Source organism: Salvelinus sp. IW2-2015, linkage group LG23 (assembly GCF_002910315.2).
Source record: "Salvelinus sp. IW2-2015 linkage group LG23, ASM291031v2, whole genome shotgun sequence".
NCBI lineage: Eukaryota > Metazoa > Chordata > Actinopteri > Salmoniformes > Salmonidae > Salvelinus > Salvelinus sp. IW2-2015.
The window spans coordinates 30,363,862-30,384,214 of NC_036863.1; the positions used below are offsets into that span (position 1 = coordinate 30,363,862).

The following is a 20,353-nucleotide window of genomic DNA, read 5'->3' on the forward strand; positions in this document are numbered from 1 at the left end:
CAAAAATATGAATTTATATGTGTATTGTTCTATCTATATCTGTATAATTGTACATTGCTGAACGAATTAATCAATTATTGATTTATTGATTGATTTCTAGTGAACCAAACCACTGATTGGTTTGTCATGTAGGCAAAATATTTCTGCATGGTAGCATTAGAATCACATTTCTTAAAAGTCTTAGAACGTTCAATGTACCCGCTAGGATAGGTCTGTGTCTAGCCAATGACCTGCCTCGTGCGAAGGGATTGGTCTTTTCTTAACCAATGAGGTGACATGACTAGCTGGCTAGAGAACAATCATTTAAAAAATAGATAGCCAACATTCTCTTTGCTGCTAAACTTCTTCTAGGTAAGTGACTGGCCATAAATTGTCACTAACAATTATTTCCACAGATATTAATATTTTTATAGTGGCTAATAATTCAAATGTATATTTATCTTGCTTATCTCTGCTCACCCTTCATATACAGTCATTGGCTCGCCCTCGCTAACAAAAAACGGGTAAGTTACCCATAAAGTTAGCTGGATTGCTAACTAGCTAGTTAACGTTATATACATTTTTCTGTGCAATTAGCTCAACGTAACTATGTTAATATATTTTAGTTAAAGCAGAGAGCAAGAGGCGACGCATGTAGATAGACACTCGTTGGTTAAAGGCGTGAAAATAATTTGCTAGACTGATAGATGGCAAACTTCAGCTAGCTAAGTTAACTGGCTAGCAAACTAACGTTACCGCGCAAGGGACTGTGAACGTTAATTTAGCATCTTTGACGCCCCCTGTGGCAGATTTGAGCATGGCACAAGGATCCGCAGGCAGAGACGCGACTCGCAGGAAAAGGTACTTTTAGCTACTTAAATGGCCTGTTGCACGTCACTGTCAAAAATAATGATAAAAGAGACTTGAAGACATCATGAAAATGATCTACTGTAGCTAAGTAATGGGTACATTATCTTACAGTAAGGATCAGCTGGACTGGAGCACATGCTGGAGCAACAGTCTGAAAGAGATTGCAGGCCTCCTGCCCATATCTAAGCCTAGGAATGGCCGAGGACTCACCAAGGTTTGTGCACGGACGATCTTGATTTAATTGTATTAATAGATTCCCTGTATGAGTATTTGTGTCCGTATGTGGGTGCATGGCTACAGTATGTCTGAATACAGTACGGTTACATTATGTGGGTGGGTGTTTCTGTGTGTGTTGTCTCACCTCTAATCTATCTTCAGAAGGAGACTCTGGTCCACATGCTGCGCTATTTTGACTTTCTTCAGAGTAGGATCCAGACCCTGCAGAGCCGCTTGCCCCCACACTGCATCCCCAAGCAGGAACCCGACACAGGTACAACCTCAGCCAAGCATCAAGACAAGTATAGACTACGTACCTGACTTTCATATCAATGCATTTACACTGTATGTGTGTGTGCGTGCACAGGGTCTGAGAGTGAAGAGAACACCCTCTCTGATCACTGCACCCCCCCTCACACTCTAAAGGCCAAGCGCAAATATGTTTGCAGCCGTTCCCGCAAGAGACCTGCCCCCACCTCAGGTACCAGACCCACACCTCCCCCCAACTACCCATGACATTATGTTCAACACTGTCAAAGACTAGTAGTTCTGAGTAGTTACATCAAGTAGAGTAGTTCTGTTAGTTACATCAAGTATGATTACAAACTGTAGTTTTGTGTGTAATAACATCACACTAACCAGAATGGTGCTTTTCTGTTTGCTTAACTCAGAGGTGAAGGCAGAGCTTCAGGTGAACAGAAGGAGGTTGTACAAATCTGTAGCCAATGGAAAAATAGTTTACCCAGAGGAGGGTGTGTCTGTCCCCATGTGGGGTGTGCATTCTGATTGGTCAGAGCTCCAGTCTAGTGATAGCCATGGGGCGTGGCCTGTGTATGACAGCGACTCCCAGCCGAGCTCCCTGGATTCAGGCTTCAGCCTAAATCAGCTGCTCCCCCTGAGAACGCCTCTGGAGGGTGAGTTAGGCTGGAGGGTCCCTCAGTGTTCCCAGGGCTATACATGACAGGTGTGTTTGGGACAAATGTTACTGAGTTGATGCCTCTGTATTTTGGTCTCCCACAGGGAGCAGTGGGACTCTGTGGACTCCATCCCCAACACAGAGAGGCCACTGCTTTGTTTGTGAGGACCGCACAGGCAGCGAGAGCATCCCATCAGGGAACGGGGTCCTAGACACTCCAACTACGCCAATTACTGGGTGGGTTTACATCCCTGTAGCCGCATGCCTGCCCTTTTTAGTGTAACTTAGTATAGTATTCATGTGAATGTGTTTTCAACCCATATATACAGATGAAGTCGGAAGTTTGCATACACCTTAGCCAAATACATTTAAACTCAGTTTTTCACAATTCCTGACATTTAATCCTGGTAACAATTCTCTGTCTTAGGTCAGTTAGGATCACCACTTTATTTTAAGAATGTGAAATGTCCGAATAATAGTAGAGAGAATTATTTATTTCAGCTTTTATTTCTTTCATCACATTCCCAGTGGGTCAGAAGTTTACATACACTTAATTAGCATTTGGTAGCATTGCCATTAAATTGTTTAACTTGGGTCAAATGTTTCGGGTAGCCTTCCACAAGCTTCCCACAATAAATTGGGTGAATTTTGGCCCATTCCTCCTGACAGAGCTGGTGTAACTGAGTCAGGTTTGTAGGGCTCCTTGCTCGCACATGCTTTTTTAGTGCCCACACATTTTCTATAGGATTGAGGTCAGGGCTTTGTGATGGCCCCTTCAATACCTTGACTTTGTTGTCCTTAAGCCATTTTGCCACAACTTTGGAAGTATGCTTGTGGTCATTGTCCATTTGGAAGACCCATTTGTGACCAAGCTTTAATTAACTTCCTGACTGATGTCTTGAGATGTTGCTTCAATATATCCACATAATTTTCCTGCCTCATGATGCCATCTATTTTGTGAAGTGCACCAGTTCCTCCTGCAGCAAAGCACCCCCACAACATGATGCTGCCACCCCCGTGCTTCACTGTTGGGATGGTGTTCTTAGGCTTGCAAGCCTCCCCCTTTTTCCTCCAAACATAACGATGGTCATTATGGTCAAACAGTTCTATTTTTGTTTCATCAGACCAGAGGACATTTATCCAAAAAAATACGATCTTTGTCCCCATGTGCAGTTGCGGTTTTGGAGCAGTGGCTTCTCCCTTGCTGAGCGACCTTTCAGGTTATGTCGATATAGGACTCGTTTTACTGTGGATAGAGATACTTTTGTAACTGTTTCCTCCAGCATCTTCACAAGGTCCTTTGCTGTTGTTCTGGGATTGATTTTCACTTTTGCACCAAAGTACGTTCATCTCTAGGAGACAGAACGCGTCTCCTTCCTGAGTGATATGACAGCTGCGTGGTCTCATGGTGTTTATACTTGCGTACTATTGTTTGTACGGATGAACGTAGTACCTTCAGGCATTTGGAAATTGCTCCCAAGGATGAACCAGACTTGTGGAGGTCTACAATTTTTTTTCTGGGGTCTTGGCTGATTTCTTTTGATTCTCCCATGATGTCAAGCAAAGAGGCACTGAGTTTGAAGGTAGGCCTTGAAATACATCCACAGGTACACCTCCAATTGACTCAAATTATGTCAATTAGCCTATCAGAAGTTTCTAAAGCATTGACATAATTTTCTGGAATTTTCCAAGCTGTTTAAAGGCACAGTCAACTTAGTGTATGTAAACTTCTGACCCACTGGAATTGTGATACAGTGAATTATAAGTGAAATAATCTGTCTGTAAACAATTGTATGAAAAATTACTTGTGTCATGCACAAAGTAGATGTCCTAACCGACTTGCCAAAACTATACTTTGTTTACAAGAAATTTGTGGAGTGTTTGGAAAACGAGTATTAATGATTCCAACCTAAGTGTATGTAAAGATCCGACTTCTACTGTATGTGTTTCCAGGCCAGGATCACTTTTCCTGAAGGACCAAATGCTTGGGGTAATCCCACCCATGCGAGGGCGAAGGGAGCCCTTCCACAGCCCTGCTGCCACMCCCCAACGCCCTACCCTGCTCCCCCTGCTGCCGCTGTTTGGGACTGGGGAGAGTCTGAACCTCAGCCCCTCCCTCCTCACATCCCCTGCCCGGGGCCTCAGCCACTGCCTGTTGCCTGAGGGCCAGGAGGAGCTCCATGGTAACACTCCTTTTAATAACACACGCTCAATATTAAGCTGATTTAATATCATCTTATTGACCAGGGTATTGCTGCTTTATGTTGTTGGGTACAAAAGAGACCCTGCCTGCCATTGAAGTATATTTGACGTTTCTGACTTCAAATAGATTACGGGAAGCTTGGTGTAGTGTGTAGTCTACCAAGTAGTGCAGTCTGTAAAACCTAATTGTAACTCGATTGGAAGGATTCCTCCAGCTATTAATCATATACATTCCTACTTACGTCTTCAGTTCCTGGTGCGAGAGAGAGAGTGAAACATAGCCAACAGCCAACACACACTCATCTTTTTGCAGTGCTATTCGAGGATGTTTGGGTCACCCCTAAAACGACCCACACCAAAGTCTCCTGCCTGCCCTGCCATGACCCCAATGACTCAGTAAGCCTCATAGAATCATGTTTCCACAACACAAATGTTGAGTGTATAGTATGTTAGGTACTAGTGTTGTGTTCGATATCGATACCAGGTTTAGTATCACAATACGCGATACCAAAACGATAGAACAGTAAAAAAAAAATACACATATTAGCCAAAGTCACAGAATGGCACCTGATTCGGGCAGATAAACTCAGCTACTGCTCTGTTCAATCGCTGGGCATCTTTTGAGTTCAATATCACAATAAATTATAAATCTCTATTGATAAACTGGGTAAATCAGGGTGTAGCCTAGGCCTATCCACCATACAGGTGAATTCATATTCAATAGGAGTGTGTGCATGCATTGAGTTATTGAGCTTGTTTTGGCTGATTTCATAGGGCTACAGATGAAAAACTATTTGGTTCCCTTCCATTTGGGACTTATTTTATTATACTGATCAACAACATTGGCATAGAAGTAGCTTCTTTTATAAAAAATGTGCGCCGTCTCTTCAACCAGTAATGGCTCATTCACAAGGCAAGAGGTTTGGAGCACAGTCAGTTTGCTGAAGCAATAGATCATCTTTGGGAGAGACGTGAGAGAGACCGAATAAGTGAATGAATAAGGTTTTTGGTGGCAATCAGCTTTTGCGTTATTGTTTCTATATTGTCACAAACAAAGTACAAGGGTAATGAATTGATGTTACCTTTATCTGTCAGCTAGCAAGGAAAGTTAGCCTACAAAGCTGGAAGCTACAGGTATCTTGCATTGTAAAGTGTTCTTGCCTGTATGGACATTGTTTTGCGAACGGAGCTAACATGATGCAGCCCAGACTCTCAGTGCAGGCTAGCAGTAAGTAGGTGGAGCTAACATGATGCAGCCCAGACTCTCAGTGCAGGCTAGCAGTGAGTAGGTGGAGCTAACATGATGCAGCCCAGACTCTCAGTGCAGGCTAGCAGTGAGTAGGTGGAGCTAACATGATGCAGCCCAGACTCTCAGTTCAGGCTAGCAGTGAGTAGGTGGAGCTACATGATGCAGCCCAGACTCTCGTGGAGGCTAGCAGTGAGTAGGTGGGGCTAACATGATGCAGCCCAGACTCTCAGTGCAGGCTAGCATTGAGAGGTGGAGCTAACATGATGCAGCCCAGACTCTCAGTTCAGGCTAGCAGTGAGTAGGTGGAGCTAACATGATGCAGCCCAGACTCTAGGTGGAGGCTAGCAGTGAGTAGATGGAGCTAACATGATGCAGCCCAGACTCTAGTGGAGGCTAGCAGTGAGTAGGTGGAGCTAACATGATGCAGCCCAGACTCTCAGTGCAGGCTAGCAGTGAGTAGGTGGAGCTAACATGATGCAGCCCAGACTCTCAGTTCAGGCTAGCAGTGAGTAGGTGGAGGCTAACATGATGCAGCACAGACTCTCAGTTCAGGCTAGCAGTGAGTAGGTGGAGCTAACATGATGCAGCCCAGACTCTCAGTGCAGGCTAGCAGTGAGTAGGTGGAGCTAACATGATGCAGCCCAGACTCTCAGTGCAGGCTAGCAGTGAGTAGGTGGAGCTAACTGATGCAGCCAGACTCTCAGTGCAGGCTAGCAGTGAGTAGGTGGAGCTAACATGATGCAGCCCAGACTCTCAGTTCAGGCTAGCAGTGAGTAGGTGGAGCTAACATGATGCAGCCCAGACTCTCGAGGTGGAGGCTAGCAGTGAGTAGGTGGAGCTAACATGATGCAGCCCAGACTCTCGGTGGGAGCTAGCAGTGAGTAGGTGGAGCTAACATGATGCAGCCCAGACTCTCAGTGCAGGCTAGCAGTGAGTAGGTGGAGCTAACATGATGCAGCCCAGACTCTCAGTTCAGGCTAGCAGTGAGTAGATGGAGCTAACATGATGCAGCCCAGACTCTAGGTGGAGGCTAGCAGTGAGTAGAGTGGAAGGCCTTAACATGAATGCGAGACCCAGACTCTAGGTGGTAAGGAGTAGAGAGTAAACATGTGAAGATAGTCGTGTTCATTAAGATGGACAAATAATATGCACAGCCCAGACTCTCAGTGCAGGCTAGCAAGGGACAAAGAAGAGAGGAAAGAAAAAAACAGAAAAGCTAACATGAATGACAGCCCAGAAAACTCTCAGTTCAACATATAGATACTAGCAGTGGAGTAGACTGGAGCAACATGATGCAGCCCAGACTCTAGGTGGAGGCAGGCTTAATCCGTGAGACACATTTGACAGCAGTACGACAGAAAGTAACAAAAATTCTACTACTGAACTGTTTTTCATGTTCTACTACCCAGAAGAGTCTGTATATTCGTGCAAAACAATTAAGGAAATGGGTATGTTTCAGCTTAATGATAAAGCCACTATCCCCCTAGATGTCGGAGGGTGAAGCTGAAGTCAGGCATGGCGAGGAGGTGGCTGTCCTCCCTGAGTGAGGGGAGGAAGGGGACGTCACCTGGACCCCCAAGCAACAGCAACTCCCTCTGAAGTCAAAGACCAGTAGCACAGGACGGCACCGCAGAGCCAATGCCTCCACCAAGGGTCCCCTCGCACCCCTCTTAACCTGAAGAAGAAGTGTGTCAACGGCTTCATAAGTTCTGCCGCATCAACAGGAAGACCTACCTCCGGTGAGTGACTCCTGACCTTATCCCCATAACCCTGTGTTTCAGCTTGATGTACTGTACCTCTGTGTGTCTGTAACTTAAGATGGCTGCCATGTCTTTGAACAGTACCCACCCTGGCACCCCATCTACTGTGGTCACCAAGGAGCTGGCCAGCCTGTGGCACGTCATGCCCAAGCAGGAGAGGCATGTCTACTGGTCAGTAACTTTCTTATTGTGTCTGTCTCTTTACTTACAATTGGAATTTCTCAGTTTTACAGAGGAGCTTGTGTAATCTCTCTCAGTCTGAAGGCTCGTCACTTCAGCCGCCAGCAGAACCGTAACGTGAGGAGTGAATTGGTGGAGGGAGGCGGAGAGGAAGAGGACTGTGTACCCAGCCCCCTCCACATGCTGCTGGCCCAGAGAGACCTGTGTGCTGCAGCCAGAGGAGGCCCCTAGAGTAGCTACTGACCCTTCACTGACCATATGCATCTAGCATTGGATGTCCATATTTATACTGTATCTGTCCATATTCAAATCAACAATATTGTTTATTTAAGAAACACTGTATGAGTTAATTATGAAGTTCTTTGGAGTTTAAATTATATTCTCAAACACAGACACTTAATCTCTGTCTAGCACAGTGGTTCTCAAATTATATACGTTTTTTAAAGGAAGTCAGTCCAACTTTAAACTGACTCTTGAAGTTGTAATAGTAGAATTAGGTACTGAAATTAGGTACTGAATCATCAGTCCCTCTTGTCATGTTTGTCATTGCATACCTTAGAGAGCTATGTATAACTTGTCAAATGTCCAGAACAACTAGCCCATGTCAGCTAACATTTTTTTATTTATGTTTTTTAGCCCATAGATATTGTTGTAATTTTTGTGTCACTCCAATACATGGCAAAATGTATAGAAGTGCAAGATAATTTGCCTTAAAACGGCAACATTTTCTTTGCACCCCATGACAAAATGTATAGAATTGCAAAAAATAAGTTGTTCCCCAATGCTGGAAGGGGGGCCCGAGTGAAAAGGTTTGGGAACCCCTGGTCTATAGCACACCACATTTAACTGTTACTTTTTGTTTTCTGCCTCATGTTAAAGTTATTTATACAACATGTTCAAACGTGGTTTTACAGATATCATTGAGAACCATTTTAGTAGGAAGTTTTGTATTTACATTAAGTGATGTCTTCCCGTGGGTTATAATGCCAAGGCAGTGTTTTACTAGTCATGTCATCCTGAAGTTTATTTCATCAATCAGTCTATATTTATGATCATAAGGGCCAAAGAAATTCCAGGCTACACAGTGCAGCACATAAATCACTTGCCCCATGGACTGACCATTTTATTTATTACCTATTTATACACTGCATTTATTAATATGTGTGAAATGTCTATGTGTTTCTCTATTACACATTGTGTAAATTCCTTTTTTACAAGGCAGGTAGGAACTGAAGTCTTACCATTGTATTGAGTTATTCAAATTGTCAATTGGAAGTTTGCTGAAGTGTTTCTATGTGTGGTGTCAAAATATGTTAAGATGTTCTGTAAATTAAAGTTATTCAATTGTTACTACTTTGATGAGTTATTTGAGATAAATGAAACAAGTGAACATTTATTTTAGATACCATACAATATGGTATTTTAGATTATTACAAATATAACAATCATTCTTTAAACAAAACAAGTCACATTGCACGGCTCAGTTTTTCATCTAAAGTCAAGACCACTGTTTCCTCAAACTACATGGTAGTCGTTTAGAAGTTATCGCTTGACTGGGAATCTCAGGTTGCAGTATATTCAAAGCGCTGGTAATACAATCAGGTAGTTATTACTTAGCCTTTTTCATACCAGAATTTATTAAACGACAAATAATGTTAACAGGCAATCTATCAAGGTACAGAGCAGCAGGTCTCTAGCCCAGGGGTTCTTAAGATTTCTAAGCTCGAGACCCAAATGTACTGTCCTCGAATGACCCAAATTGAGAAGAAATAGTGTGTGATAAATGTTTATTCATAACTTGCGACCCAACTCTTATGCTCGGGGCCCACTTTGGGTACCAAACCATAGTTTAAGAAACCCTGTTGCTAGTCAATTCAAGGTGTATCGATTCCAATACTAGGAAATTACATCTGTTTTGTGACATGTTATTTCGCTAGACAGAGATATGGGTTAAATGAATGAGACTGAAATGAATGAGACTGATTTGATTCAAATTAGACAGATTTTCATACCCGCGATAGAAATTACGTCTATCTCCGCCGCGTGGGGGCTGTGATTTAGCTGGTCTAGTAAACAGGAGATCCTGAGTTSAAATCGCAGCAGTGCGTTTTCGTGCATTTCTTTTTACCCATTGGTGGAGAAGGTCAGAGGGGAGGGATCTCTGGTTTTCTCATCCAATGGGTTTTGGGAAGTAGGCGAGGGGAGAGGACTTGAGGAATATGCGATTGGGATATTCCAATGTCATCGAAAAAGGGCACCTTTTGAAAGAGTTAAAACGTACCAGCTGTGTAAAGTTGAACCTGCAAACAACTCAAGCATTTAGCCAGCTTGTACACGTCACTGTCCCAGCATAAATATCCCCTACAAGCAAACTCTTGTAGCTCGCCGTGATCTTATAGTGGTCAGTACTCTGCGCTGTGGCCTCGGAAATCCTGGTTCGAATCCCGGTCACGGCATTGGTATGCAGAATGTCATGGCGAAAGGCCCTAACTTTGAATGAGTTCAAACTTACTGTGGAAACTCTGCCATTTGAAAAAGTCCCCCAGCTCATGGTAGCTTAATGACTTACACAAACTGATTCATCTGCTATTTCAAAGGTTCTTATGATTTTTTAAATCAAGACCCAAATGGGAAATGTACTGTCCTCGAACAACCCAAATGAAGAAGAAATAGTGTATGTTTCTAAATGTTTACTCATAACTCGCGACCCACCTCTCACATGCTCAGGGCCCACTTTTGTTCCCAAACCATAGTTTAAGAAACCCTTTTGCTAGTCAATTTAAGGTGTCCGTATCGATTCCAATATTAGGAAATTACATCTGTTTTTTTTTTACATGTAATTTTGATAGACAGAGTTATGGGTTAAATGAACATGACTGGGTTGATTCAAAATAGTTGTGGGTTTTCATACCCAACAGAAATTACAGCTATGGGTGCTGTGGCTTAGTTGGTTAAAGTACCTGTCTAGTAAACAAGAGATCCTGAGTTCAAATCTCAGCAGTGCCTTCTTAAATATTTTATTGTACCCATTGGTGGAGAAGGTCAGAGGGGATGGACCTCTGGTTTTCTCATCCAATGGGTTTTGACAAGCAGGAGAGGCGAGAGAACATGAGGATTACACAACTGAAATATTCCAATGTCATGGAGTTAAAACATACCAACTGTGTACAACTGAACTGGCTAACAACTCAAGCATCTAGCCAGCTTGTACATGTCACTGTCCCAGCATAAGTAACCTCTACAACAAACTCTGGTAACTCGCCGTGATCTGTCCTCTTTCTCTGATCACATTTTAAAGACAATTTACATTTGAAAACTCTGTTTCAAGGTACTATCTTTGTTGAAACCATTTTTTCCTCTACTCCTCTTTTCAAATCATCTCTCTCTCCTCTTAGTGTCGCTGGTCATTCTCTCTCTCTAGGCATCATTCCTGGGGCCACAACAGGCTGAGTTTACATAGTTGTTCGTTGGATGAAAGAGACTCCTCCCACAGGCGCTGGTTGGTCTCTCTCAGAATCGTCACTTCCTCCATCAGGGCTACTTTATCCTCCCTTTCCTGACCGTCACAGAGAGAGAGGTCATGGGGTTATTTAAAAAGAGATGGTGAAGTGGTCAAAATTGATTTAATGATGAGATATGGGGGTTGTGTATCTGAGGCGGAAGTGTCGCACCTTCTCCAGGTTGCTCTCCAAGTGTCTCAGCAGCGCCTCCAGGTGGTGAAGTCTTGACAGATCACTGGGCACTTCACTGTAGAGAAGCAAAACATATTGTTAATAAAGAATAACTTCAACACAAACTTCATGAGGGAAAAAACAAATTTGCTGAAGCTGAATTAAAATGCATAACTCTATAAATGGCACACTCCAAACGTATCCATGTCTGCTTGAGAATGAATATCTTAGAGGACTTGGGTCATTAAGTCGGAGTACAGCCATTATGAGTGTGTGTCCAGTAAAGGGAAMGGGCCCATAGAGAGAGAGAGTGTGTGTACTGTACCTTCTTAATGTGGGCTGGGCATTGTAGCCCTGAGGATGGTAATGATTAGGTGGGCAAGCAGCAGGTCCACCCTCTGATCCATGCTTCTTGGACTTGCTGGGAGGAATGGGCTCCACTGTCCTCTTTGCTACAAGCATAAAAAATGAACGCAACATACACTGATATCACAAAAAAATCATTGCATATTATAATTTGGTCTAAAATGCCATGCTCCTCACAAACATTCATAAGCAAACTCAGGCACATAGACATGCTTCTTGCACACACAGTCTCCTACCTTCATAGGCCTTGGCAGCATTGACAAGGTTGCTCCACTCCAGGCCCCAGGCAGGGTCCAGTAGGGGGATGTGCCCAGGGTCCCAGCCCTCTGTCAGGGACAGCTCAGAGGCAGACAGGTCTTCTAGCCCCTCCAGCTCTGGGCAGTCAGAGACTGGGGAACATGCCAGACTGGAATCCAGGGGACCACTGCCGAGGCTGATCTCTGTAGAGAGGCTATGACGGCAGGACTAGGGGACAGAGCTGTGGTCAGTTAAATGAGTACATGGACATACTCTGTAACTTTAAGGTTAGTACTCATTGAATATGAGTATGTTAGAATATTCAACATCTGTGTGTCACAGGTCTGACAATGAGCCTCTATTTTCTTGCAAACCCTACCTTGCTTTTAGAAAAAAACTGCTAATTGAATGATTGATCCTGTAATTTCATTGGCTGACTGAGGGCACAGACTCAGGTCTTCACCTCCAAAAAGCAAGAGCCACTAAAAGTTGAGTACCATCATCAGCACAGCTCATAAATGAAAACTCAAAAAAAAATTGTGACTTACATTTATCTTGTATATATATAATTATACACATACACGGTGCGTTCGGAAAGTATTCAGACACCTTGACTTTTTCCACATTTTGTTATGTTACAGCCTTATTCTAAAATGGATTAAATTAAAAAAATTCTCATCAATCTACACACAATACCCATATAATGACAAAGTGAAAACAGGTTTTTATAAATTTTTGCAAATTTATTCAAATAAAAAGAAGAAATACCTTATTTACATAAGTATTCAGACCCTTTGCTATGTGACTCGAAATTGAGCTCAGGTGCAGCCTGTTTCTATTGATCATCCTTGAGATGTTTCTACAACTTGATTGGAGTCCACCTGTGGTAAATTCAATTGATTTCACATGATTTGGAAAGGCACACACCTGTCTATATAAGGTTCCACAGTTGACAGTGCATGTCAGAGCAAAAACCAAGCCATGAGGTCGAAGGCATTGTCCGTAGAGCTCAGAGACAGGATTGTGCCAAGCTTGTAGCGTCATACCAAAGAAGACTTGAGGCAGTAATCACTGCCAAAGGTGCTTCAACAAAGTACTGAGCAAAGTGTCTGAATACTTACGTAAATGTGATATTTAAGTATTTTATTTTTAATGAATTGGCAAACATTTCTAAACCTGTTTTTGCTTTGTCATTAGGGGGTATTGTGTGCAGATTGATGAGGGGGGGAAAACTATTGAAATCAATTTTAGAATAAGGCTGTAACGTAACAAAATGTGGAAAAAGTCTAGGGGTCTGATAACTTTCCGAAGGCGTGTGTGTGTATATACTTTGTAAGCATTTGTATGTGAATGTTGCTGTTAATATGTTTACTATACAGTATATCTTTATCTATTCCAACTTGCCACAACTGAAGTTCCTTCTGGAAAAATAGTTATTATATTCTATTTCTTTAAATACTGTTTCTTTTTTGTTTGAGGTGCATCTGCCTGGGAAGGTGCAGGTAAGAGGGTGACTTGTCATGTTGTTAGTTTTTACTGTCTGACTACGTTGAGAGAATATATTTGATTATTCTTGATTTGAATATGAATTAATGTTTAGGTAGTTCTTCCCTCGACCCTGCACTAGTCCAGAACCTGTTTCTGTTTGTATATTTCATTGTGTGCTTCTTGTCCGTTAACTAGGTTTGAAAGAGAAGTCTGTGGTTTTGACTAATGGTGGAGGAGAAAATAAAACCTGTTGACATCTTTATCGGAGGCAGAGCTCCCAATGTTCTTGTTTAACTAAACCTGTGGTGTAGAATTGGCTACATTTATTTTTTCGATCGCCTCACTTGTGCATCTATGATGTTTCTAGATAGCAGTCTTTACACAGGCAGCCCAATTCTGATCTTTTTCACTAATTGGTCTTTTGACCAATCATGTCAGCTCTGAAAAATATCTGCTGTGAAAAGATCAGACGTGATTGGTCAAAAGACCAATTAGTGGAAGAAATATCAMAATTGGGCAGCCTGTGTAAACGCAGCTGATGTGTGCCTAACTCACTGCATCCCTCCCTGAGTCCTCTGTGTCCAGTATGATGAGCCTCAGTTCCTCCTCTAGGTTAGTTGTCTTGTGGGTCTGTCGTGGAGAGGGCGGGCAGCGCAGAGAGGCCAGGACACGCGGCTGACCAAACACGTTCTGGGACGTCATGTCCACCTGTCTGATTACAGAGTGGTACTGTACAGTTACTCAGTAATCAATCTCAACACACTGCAAATCCTGTCTGGATCAACTCAATAGAAATACTCCTGTCAACTCAGATCTCAAAGACCCTTTTCTCTAAATATTACAGAACTATAATTATTCTAAATCAATGAATTACACATTAATGAAGTACTTGGTACAGGCACTATACAACAACTGCATTAATATAGAATAACTCTCTCCTCATGCTCAAACTTACAGAAACACTCACCTCTTGATTCTGTTACTGTGAGGGCTGTTAGTCTTGATGGTGTTGTCTGTATTGGTGTTGTCCTTGAGCTGCCAGGTTGTGAGTCTCCTATAGATTGGAGTGGGACTGAGGCTTGGCTGGTAGACAGGCTTTTGACTGAGACTTGGCTGATGCTGCTGCTTGATGACCTGCTGCTGGTTTGGTCTGGGTTGCTGGCTCTGGTGCTGGACAGGGTGGTTGGAATCCGAGGGGCTGGATGTAATAGTGGCTCTAAGCATGCGAGGTTTGTCCACTGTGGTAGTGTTATATCCCTGAGGGCTGCTGCAGACACTGAAGGCAAAACAAACACACACATACCATATCCACGGGTACAGCACAGACACACACAGCAGCACATACAAAAACGCACCACAAACAAACACACAGCAGACAGACACACACCAAATAAATGCACACCCAGTGGTGACGTGCAAACTCACACATGGCATGCATCGACATTTTCTAATCAAATTTCAACACCATTGAGACTTACCCAAGCATTAATCCAATAATGTATTGCTGCCACGATGCCCCACCCAGTGTGTTTTATAAGTTATGTGTCACATGGTGATGGTGGAGGGGAGGGTGTGTCCCACATTTCCCCTAATCCTCCCCTCCCTGGGACCCTGCGGCTCTCAGCTGACCCGGAATCCGCACACATATAAATCTATACCCCACCAAGGTCCCTCCCACTAGGGTCTCTGTCTCACTACACCTGTCTCCCACCGGTGTGTCCCTTTCCTCCCTCCCTCCCTTCCCGTCTCTCACTCCCCATGTCTCACCCACCAGGGTGTCCCACCCTCACTCCCCCTGTCTGTTACTCACCAGGGTCTGAAGACAGGCAGTGCTCTGTGGGGCAAGGGCAAGAGCAGGGTGTGGGCGTAGTAGCCCTGGCACTGGTTGGTCCCCCCTCTGCTCCCAGTGCTGGGTCTCTGTGGAGGGGGGCTGTATGTGCCCCAGCCATGCAGGGACCTCTGGGGGGCCCTGGGACAGGCATTATGGGACTTGGCCTCCTGAAGTTGTTGAGTGCCATTTTGGGAGTACAGATTAGATGTGTCAAAGTCTCTGCCACTGAATAGGATGTCCAGCCCAATCCCCTGGTGAACCTCCCTCTCACCAAACCAGCCCTTGTGGGTAGGGCTATAGGAGGCCATCATGGAGAGAGAGTCACTGCTGGGTGGGGGTGGGGGTAGTACAGCACCTCCAACTGAGAAAGAGTGAGTGTTTGACAGAGGTAATGGTTGGTATGTTCCACAGCACCTATGGGGGAATGTACGACCAGACTGGTTTGAAAGTGTAAAACAGAGCGAGGGAAAGAGAAATACATAAGCAAAAGTCAACGGTAAAATGTAAAACATYCATGTACAATATAACCGCTAACAGTGTGTGTGTGTGTGGCAGTACGAAGCAGCCTTGTTCAGTCCTAACCTTGTACAGTCTTTAGGAGTCTCATATAGCCGTCTCATTTGCTATATGAGAGGAGGGGCTGTCCAGAGCCACCCTAGAAAAGGCACGGCTATATGCTCTGGCTGAGGAATAAAGGGCTGATTGTTCATGTGAGTGTAGTCAGTGCTCCCTTTGTTCACACCAAGCTGCATTGTACTGCACTGGGATTCACAGCTCTGGATTGCACTGAATAGCACAGATTGAACAAATCAATGTTTAAGGAATTTCTTCATACATGGTCACCAATTGCTTTTTAATGCAAAACTTTGTATTTTGCATTAATATCAATCCATTATTCTCGAGTCCATTTTAACATCCCAACCACAAAGCATGTATCAACCAAATCAATGACCATTCTTCTGGTCATTTTTTGAGAACAGGTTGTAAAACTTTATTGTTGCAAAGTGTATTGACTAACCCCCACAGGTTAGTGCCCGCAGGCCTCATAGCAGCACATAACAAATAGCAGGTGGTCAAGACTACCAGCAAAATTCCCCAAAGCATCCCTCAATCATGACCACTCACAAAACAGTAGGATAGCTTTTGTCAAGTACATAGACTATGTAATCAGTCCCTTTTGTCAATTACATAGACTATGTAATCAGTCCCTTTTGTCAAGACATAGACTATGTAATCAGTCCCTTTTGTCAAGTACATAGACTATGTAATCAGTCCCTTTTGTCAAGTACAAGACTATGTAATCAGTCCCTTTTGTCAACTACATAGTAATCAGTCCCTTTTGTCAACTACATAGACTATGTAATCAGTCCCTTTTGTCAAGTACTTAACTATGTAATCAGTCCCTTTTGTCAAGTACATAGACTATGTAATCAGTCCCTTTTGTCAAGTACTTAGACTATGTAATCAGTCCCTTTTGTCAAGTACTTAGACTAAGTAATCAGTCCCTTTTGTCAAGTACTTAGACTATGTAATCAGTCCCTGTTGTCAAGTACTTAGACTATGTAATCAGTCCCTGTTGTCAAGTACTTAGACTATGTAATCAGTCCCTGTTGTCAAGTACTTAGACTATGTAATAGTCCCTGTTGTCAAGTACTTAGACTATGTAATCAGTCCCTTTGTCAAGTACTTAGACTAGTAATCAGCCCCTTTGTAAAGTACATAGACTATGTAATCAGTCCATTTTGTCAAGTACATAGACTATGTAATCAGTCCATTTTGTCAAGTACATAGACTATGTAATCAGTCCATTTTGTCAAGTACATAGACTATGTAATCAGTCTATCTTGTCAAGTACATAGACTATGTAATCAGTCACCACTGATGATCTGCGGTTGAATGCAAGGCAACAAAATACAACAGACAATTTGTCAGCCCTCACCTGCACATGCTAAAACACATTCCAAAGAAATCCGGTATAACTTGTAGAGGAAAAACGGAATACTTACCTCTCCCAAGTGTCAATGAGCCAGTTCACATATCCTCAATGGGCTCACAGTGCTCTTTGTGTGTGTGTGTGTGTGTGTGTGTGTGTGTGTGTGTGTGTGTGTGTGTGTGTGTGTGTGTGTGTGTGTGTGTGTGGTGTGTGTGGGGGGTGTGTGTGTGGGTGGTTTGTGGGTGTTGGGTGGTGTGTGTGTGTGTGTGTGTGTGTGTGTGTGTGTGTGTGTGTCACACAAGCTCCTATAGAATTTCATTTTTTGACATTTCATGACATGCTATTTTGGCTCTAAATATTTGCTGAGTAAACCATGTATTCATTCCTGAGTGGGCTCCCGAGTGGTGCAGCGGTCTAAGGCACTGCATCTCAGTGCTAGAGGCGTCACTACAGACCCTGGTTCAATCCCGGGCTATATCACAAGCCGTAATCGGGAGTCCCATAGGACGGCACACAATTGGCCCAGTGTTGTCTGGGTTAGGGGAGGGTTTGGCCGGGGTAGGCCGTCATTGTAAAATAAAATAAATATTTTTAATTCATATAGTAGCATCAAATTCTATGAAGTCCATTTAATTAAAAAGAAGATTGTTGGCGCAGAGCTATTAAACAGATCTGTCAGTTGTTTTAATTTCCTAAATTTGCAATGTCCATTAATTTTCTTCCTCTCTCCCATCCAGTTTACTTCACTAATCCACAAAACCAATCCATTGTCTATGCTATCAAACCCACAACAATACCATTCCAATTACACATTCTTTGTCGCAATGATTCTATGATTCTGTATGACCATCATGACGKGGTAAAATGTATCAATTCATGAAAAGGAAAGTGGATAAAGCATAATTCTGTATGGGAAAGCATGTGACTAGTCGCTTAGGATATGCGTGGGAGAGCTCAAATTACAATAAATATGGGATGAAGAGGAGGCTGGTGGGAATGCGCTATAGGAGGATGGGCTCATTGTAATGGCTGGAATGGAATAAATGGCATGGATTCAAACATCTAGAAACCCCATTTGACTGCGTTCCAAATATTCCATTACAGCATTAGAATGAGCCCGTCATCCTATAGCTCCTCCCACCAGCCTCCTCTGATGGGATCAATTAAAATAATTATACCAGACTGGAAGACCTTTATATCACAACTGAAACAAACCATACAGGTAAAAAGTTTCAAGCTTAAAGCTAGAGTCCTTAGTTGAAACAATAACAAAGCGGACACCCAAACTCTATTTTGGTAAAAAGCTATGGGATGGGCCTGGAGAAATGTGACCTTGGATACAAGGACTGACCATTCATGATATAAAAATTATATTTTTAACATTGTTTTGAGGCTATAAAGTGTTTGTTTACATTTACATTGTTTACAGAGTAAAACAAGCTTACATTTTGGGTTCTGATGGGGTATGACAGTTTGACTATGCTTATGAGGCATTTATAAGTGATATTCTTCAAGAATCAATGGGTAAATATACTGAACAAAAAATGTAAATGCAACATGCAACGATTTTACTGAGTTACAGTTCATATAAGGAAATCAGTCAATTGACATKAATTCATTAGGCCCTAATCTATGGATTTCACATGACTGGGCAGGGACGCAGCCATGGGTGGGCCTGGGAGGGCATAGACCTACTCACTTGGGAGCCAGGCACAGCCATTCAGAATGAGATTTCCCCAGAAATACTCCTCAGCTTCACCAGCTGTCCGGGTGGCGGGTCTCATACGATTCCGCAGGTGAAGAAGCCGGATTTGGAGGTCCTGGGCTGGCGTGGTTACACATGGTCTGCGTTTGTGAGGCCAGTTGGATGTACTGCAAAATTCTCTAAAATGACATTGGAGGCAGCTTATGGTAGAGAAATTAACATTAAATTCTCTGGCAACAGCTCTGATAGGCATTCCTGCAGTCAGCATGCCAATTGCACTCTCCCTCAAAACTTGATACATATGTGTCATTGTGTTGTATGACAAAACTGCACATTTTAGAGTGGTCTTTTATTGTTCCCATCACAAAGTGCACCTGTGTAATGATCATGCTGTTTAATCAGCTTCTTGATATGCCACACCTGTCAGGTGGATGGATTATCTTGGAAAAGGAAAATGCTCACTAACAGGGATGTAAACAAATGAATGCAAAAACTTTTGGGGGGTTTTTGCATATGAAACATTTCTAGTATCTTAAATGCAACACTTTACATGTTGCATTTATATTTTTGTTCAGTATGTCATTCATTTTTAAGTCCAAAAATGGATGTAGCAACTAAGGATTGTATATTTAAATATATTTGAGGACATATTTCAGTTTTTTGTTAAACCATCCATTCCATTTGAATTCTAAAGGAGAAAAAGCAGAAGAGCCAGGAATCTCAGTCCTATTTTTTAGGTTCATCTAAAGATGAGGAGCAAGAAGCTCCACTGTACTTGGATGCATCTCCAAGTACACATTTCGAATACACCTGTGCCCCTAACTACCTACATTGCCTCACAACTTTCTCTGGGTGAGGTGGCACAGTGGTGGGATTTTAGTGTGGACACACCCTGCTCAGGCAGTGGTGTAAAGTACTTAAGTAAAAATACTTTAAAGTACTAGTTTTTGGGGGGGTATCTGTACTTTACTGTTTATATTTTTGACAACTTTTATTTCACTACATTCRTAAAGAAAATAATGTACTTTTTACATACATTTTCCRTGACACCCAAAAGTACTCGTTACATTTTGAATGCTTAGCAGGACATGAAAATGGTCCAATTCACACACTGAACAAAATAACATCCCTGGTCATCTTTACTGTCTCTGATCTGGCAGACTCACTAAACACACATGCTTTGTTAATAAATGGTGTCTGAGAGTTGGAGGGTGCCCCTGGCTATCCATAAATGAAATGGTGCCATCTGGTTTGCTTAATAAGGAATTTGAAATTATTTATACTTTTACTTTTGATATTTTAGCAATTATACTTATTTTTGACACTTAAAACCAAATACTTTTAGACTTTTACTCAAGTAGTATTTTACTGGGTGACTCACTTTTACTTTAGTAATTTTCTATTAGGTTCTCTACTTTTACTTAAGTATGACAATTGGGTACTTTTCCCACCACTGCTCAGGCATAAAGTGAGTCACCTGCTGAGACTATGGGTAGGGCCAGCTGATGCACTACTTGAGCATCCCTATGGAGAGGAAGTACCGGGTAGAGCACCTGGTGTTTGTGCCGACCCAGCGTATTCTGGTGGGGGCCTGCAGTGATCTGTCTCTGTGTGTCTTCACTGACCCCCCAGGACATGACCGTGTTTCACAGAACCACCTGCCCTGCTTCTGGAGTTGGCATGCACTTCTGCCCCGAGACCAACGAGCTGCTGACCAGAAGCATGGGCCTCATTGCCTTCTGGGGATTCT

General features: G+C 42.9%; 2 protein-coding genes and 1 non-coding gene across 4 annotated transcripts; 2 read left to right on the forward strand and 1 right to left on the reverse strand.

The window, feature by feature from the left end:
* The first annotated feature begins 72 nt into the window (after positions 1 to 72).
* meiosin (meiosis initiator) lies at positions 73 to 8,684 on the forward strand. Its single transcript, XM_070434276.1, is given in 13 exon segments — positions 73 to 840; positions 961 to 1,063; positions 1,228 to 1,339; positions 1,433 to 1,546; positions 1,737 to 1,979; positions 2,086 to 2,218; positions 3,935 to 4,164; positions 4,497 to 4,579; positions 6,920 to 7,085; positions 7,088 to 7,135; positions 7,138 to 7,171; positions 7,274 to 7,363; positions 7,450 to 8,684. Coding segments are annotated over 13 exon segments (1,554 nt in total). The 5' UTR covers positions 73 to 796; the 3' UTR covers positions 7,604 to 8,684.
* Positions 8,685 to 10,304: 1,620 nt separating this feature from the next.
* On the forward strand, positions 10,305 to 10,378 carry trnat-agu (transfer RNA threonine (anticodon AGU)). Its single transcript has one exon. It is a non-coding gene; the product is annotated as a tRNA-Thr (tRNA).
* Positions 10,374 to 15,621, reverse strand: LOC111950193 (signal-induced proliferation-associated 1-like protein 3). Of its 2 annotated transcripts, none has more exons than XM_023967600.2 (7): positions 14,945 to 15,621; positions 14,102 to 14,410; positions 13,690 to 13,846; positions 11,646 to 11,874; positions 11,369 to 11,495; positions 11,044 to 11,119; positions 10,374 to 10,928 (listed from the first exon to the last, which is right to left on the reverse strand). In XM_023967600.2, the coding sequence occupies exons 1-7, from the start codon at positions 15,475 to 15,477 to the stop codon at positions 10,797 to 10,799; spliced, it is 1,563 nt and encodes a 520-aa protein (XP_023823368.1). In that variant the 5' UTR covers positions 15,478 to 15,621; the 3' UTR covers positions 10,374 to 10,796. The 2 variants fall into 2 exon arrangements, with proteins under 2 accessions (XP_023823368.1, XP_023823369.1); XM_023967601.1 differs by lacking the exon at positions 14,945 to 15,621 and adding an exon at positions 14,613 to 14,815.
* Positions 15,622 to 20,353: the final 4,732 nt, after the last annotated feature.

What these genes read in the sequence shown, in the direction of transcription:
- LOC111950193 (XM_023967600.2), bottom strand. Translation starts at nt 15,477, where the DNA reads ATGTTTTACATTTTACCGTTGACTTTTGCTTATGTATTTCTCTTTCCC. An exon ending in AGGACTCAGGGAGGGATGCA is followed by an intron (nt 11,875 to 13,689) that starts GTGAGTTAGGCA and finishes TCTGTCCCCTAG; the next exon opens with TCCTGCCGTCATAGCCTCTC. An exon ending in GCCCAGCCCACATTAAGAAG is followed by an intron (nt 11,120 to 11,368) that starts GTACAGTACACA and finishes GCTTCTCTACAG; the next exon opens with TGAAGTGCCCAGTGATCTGT.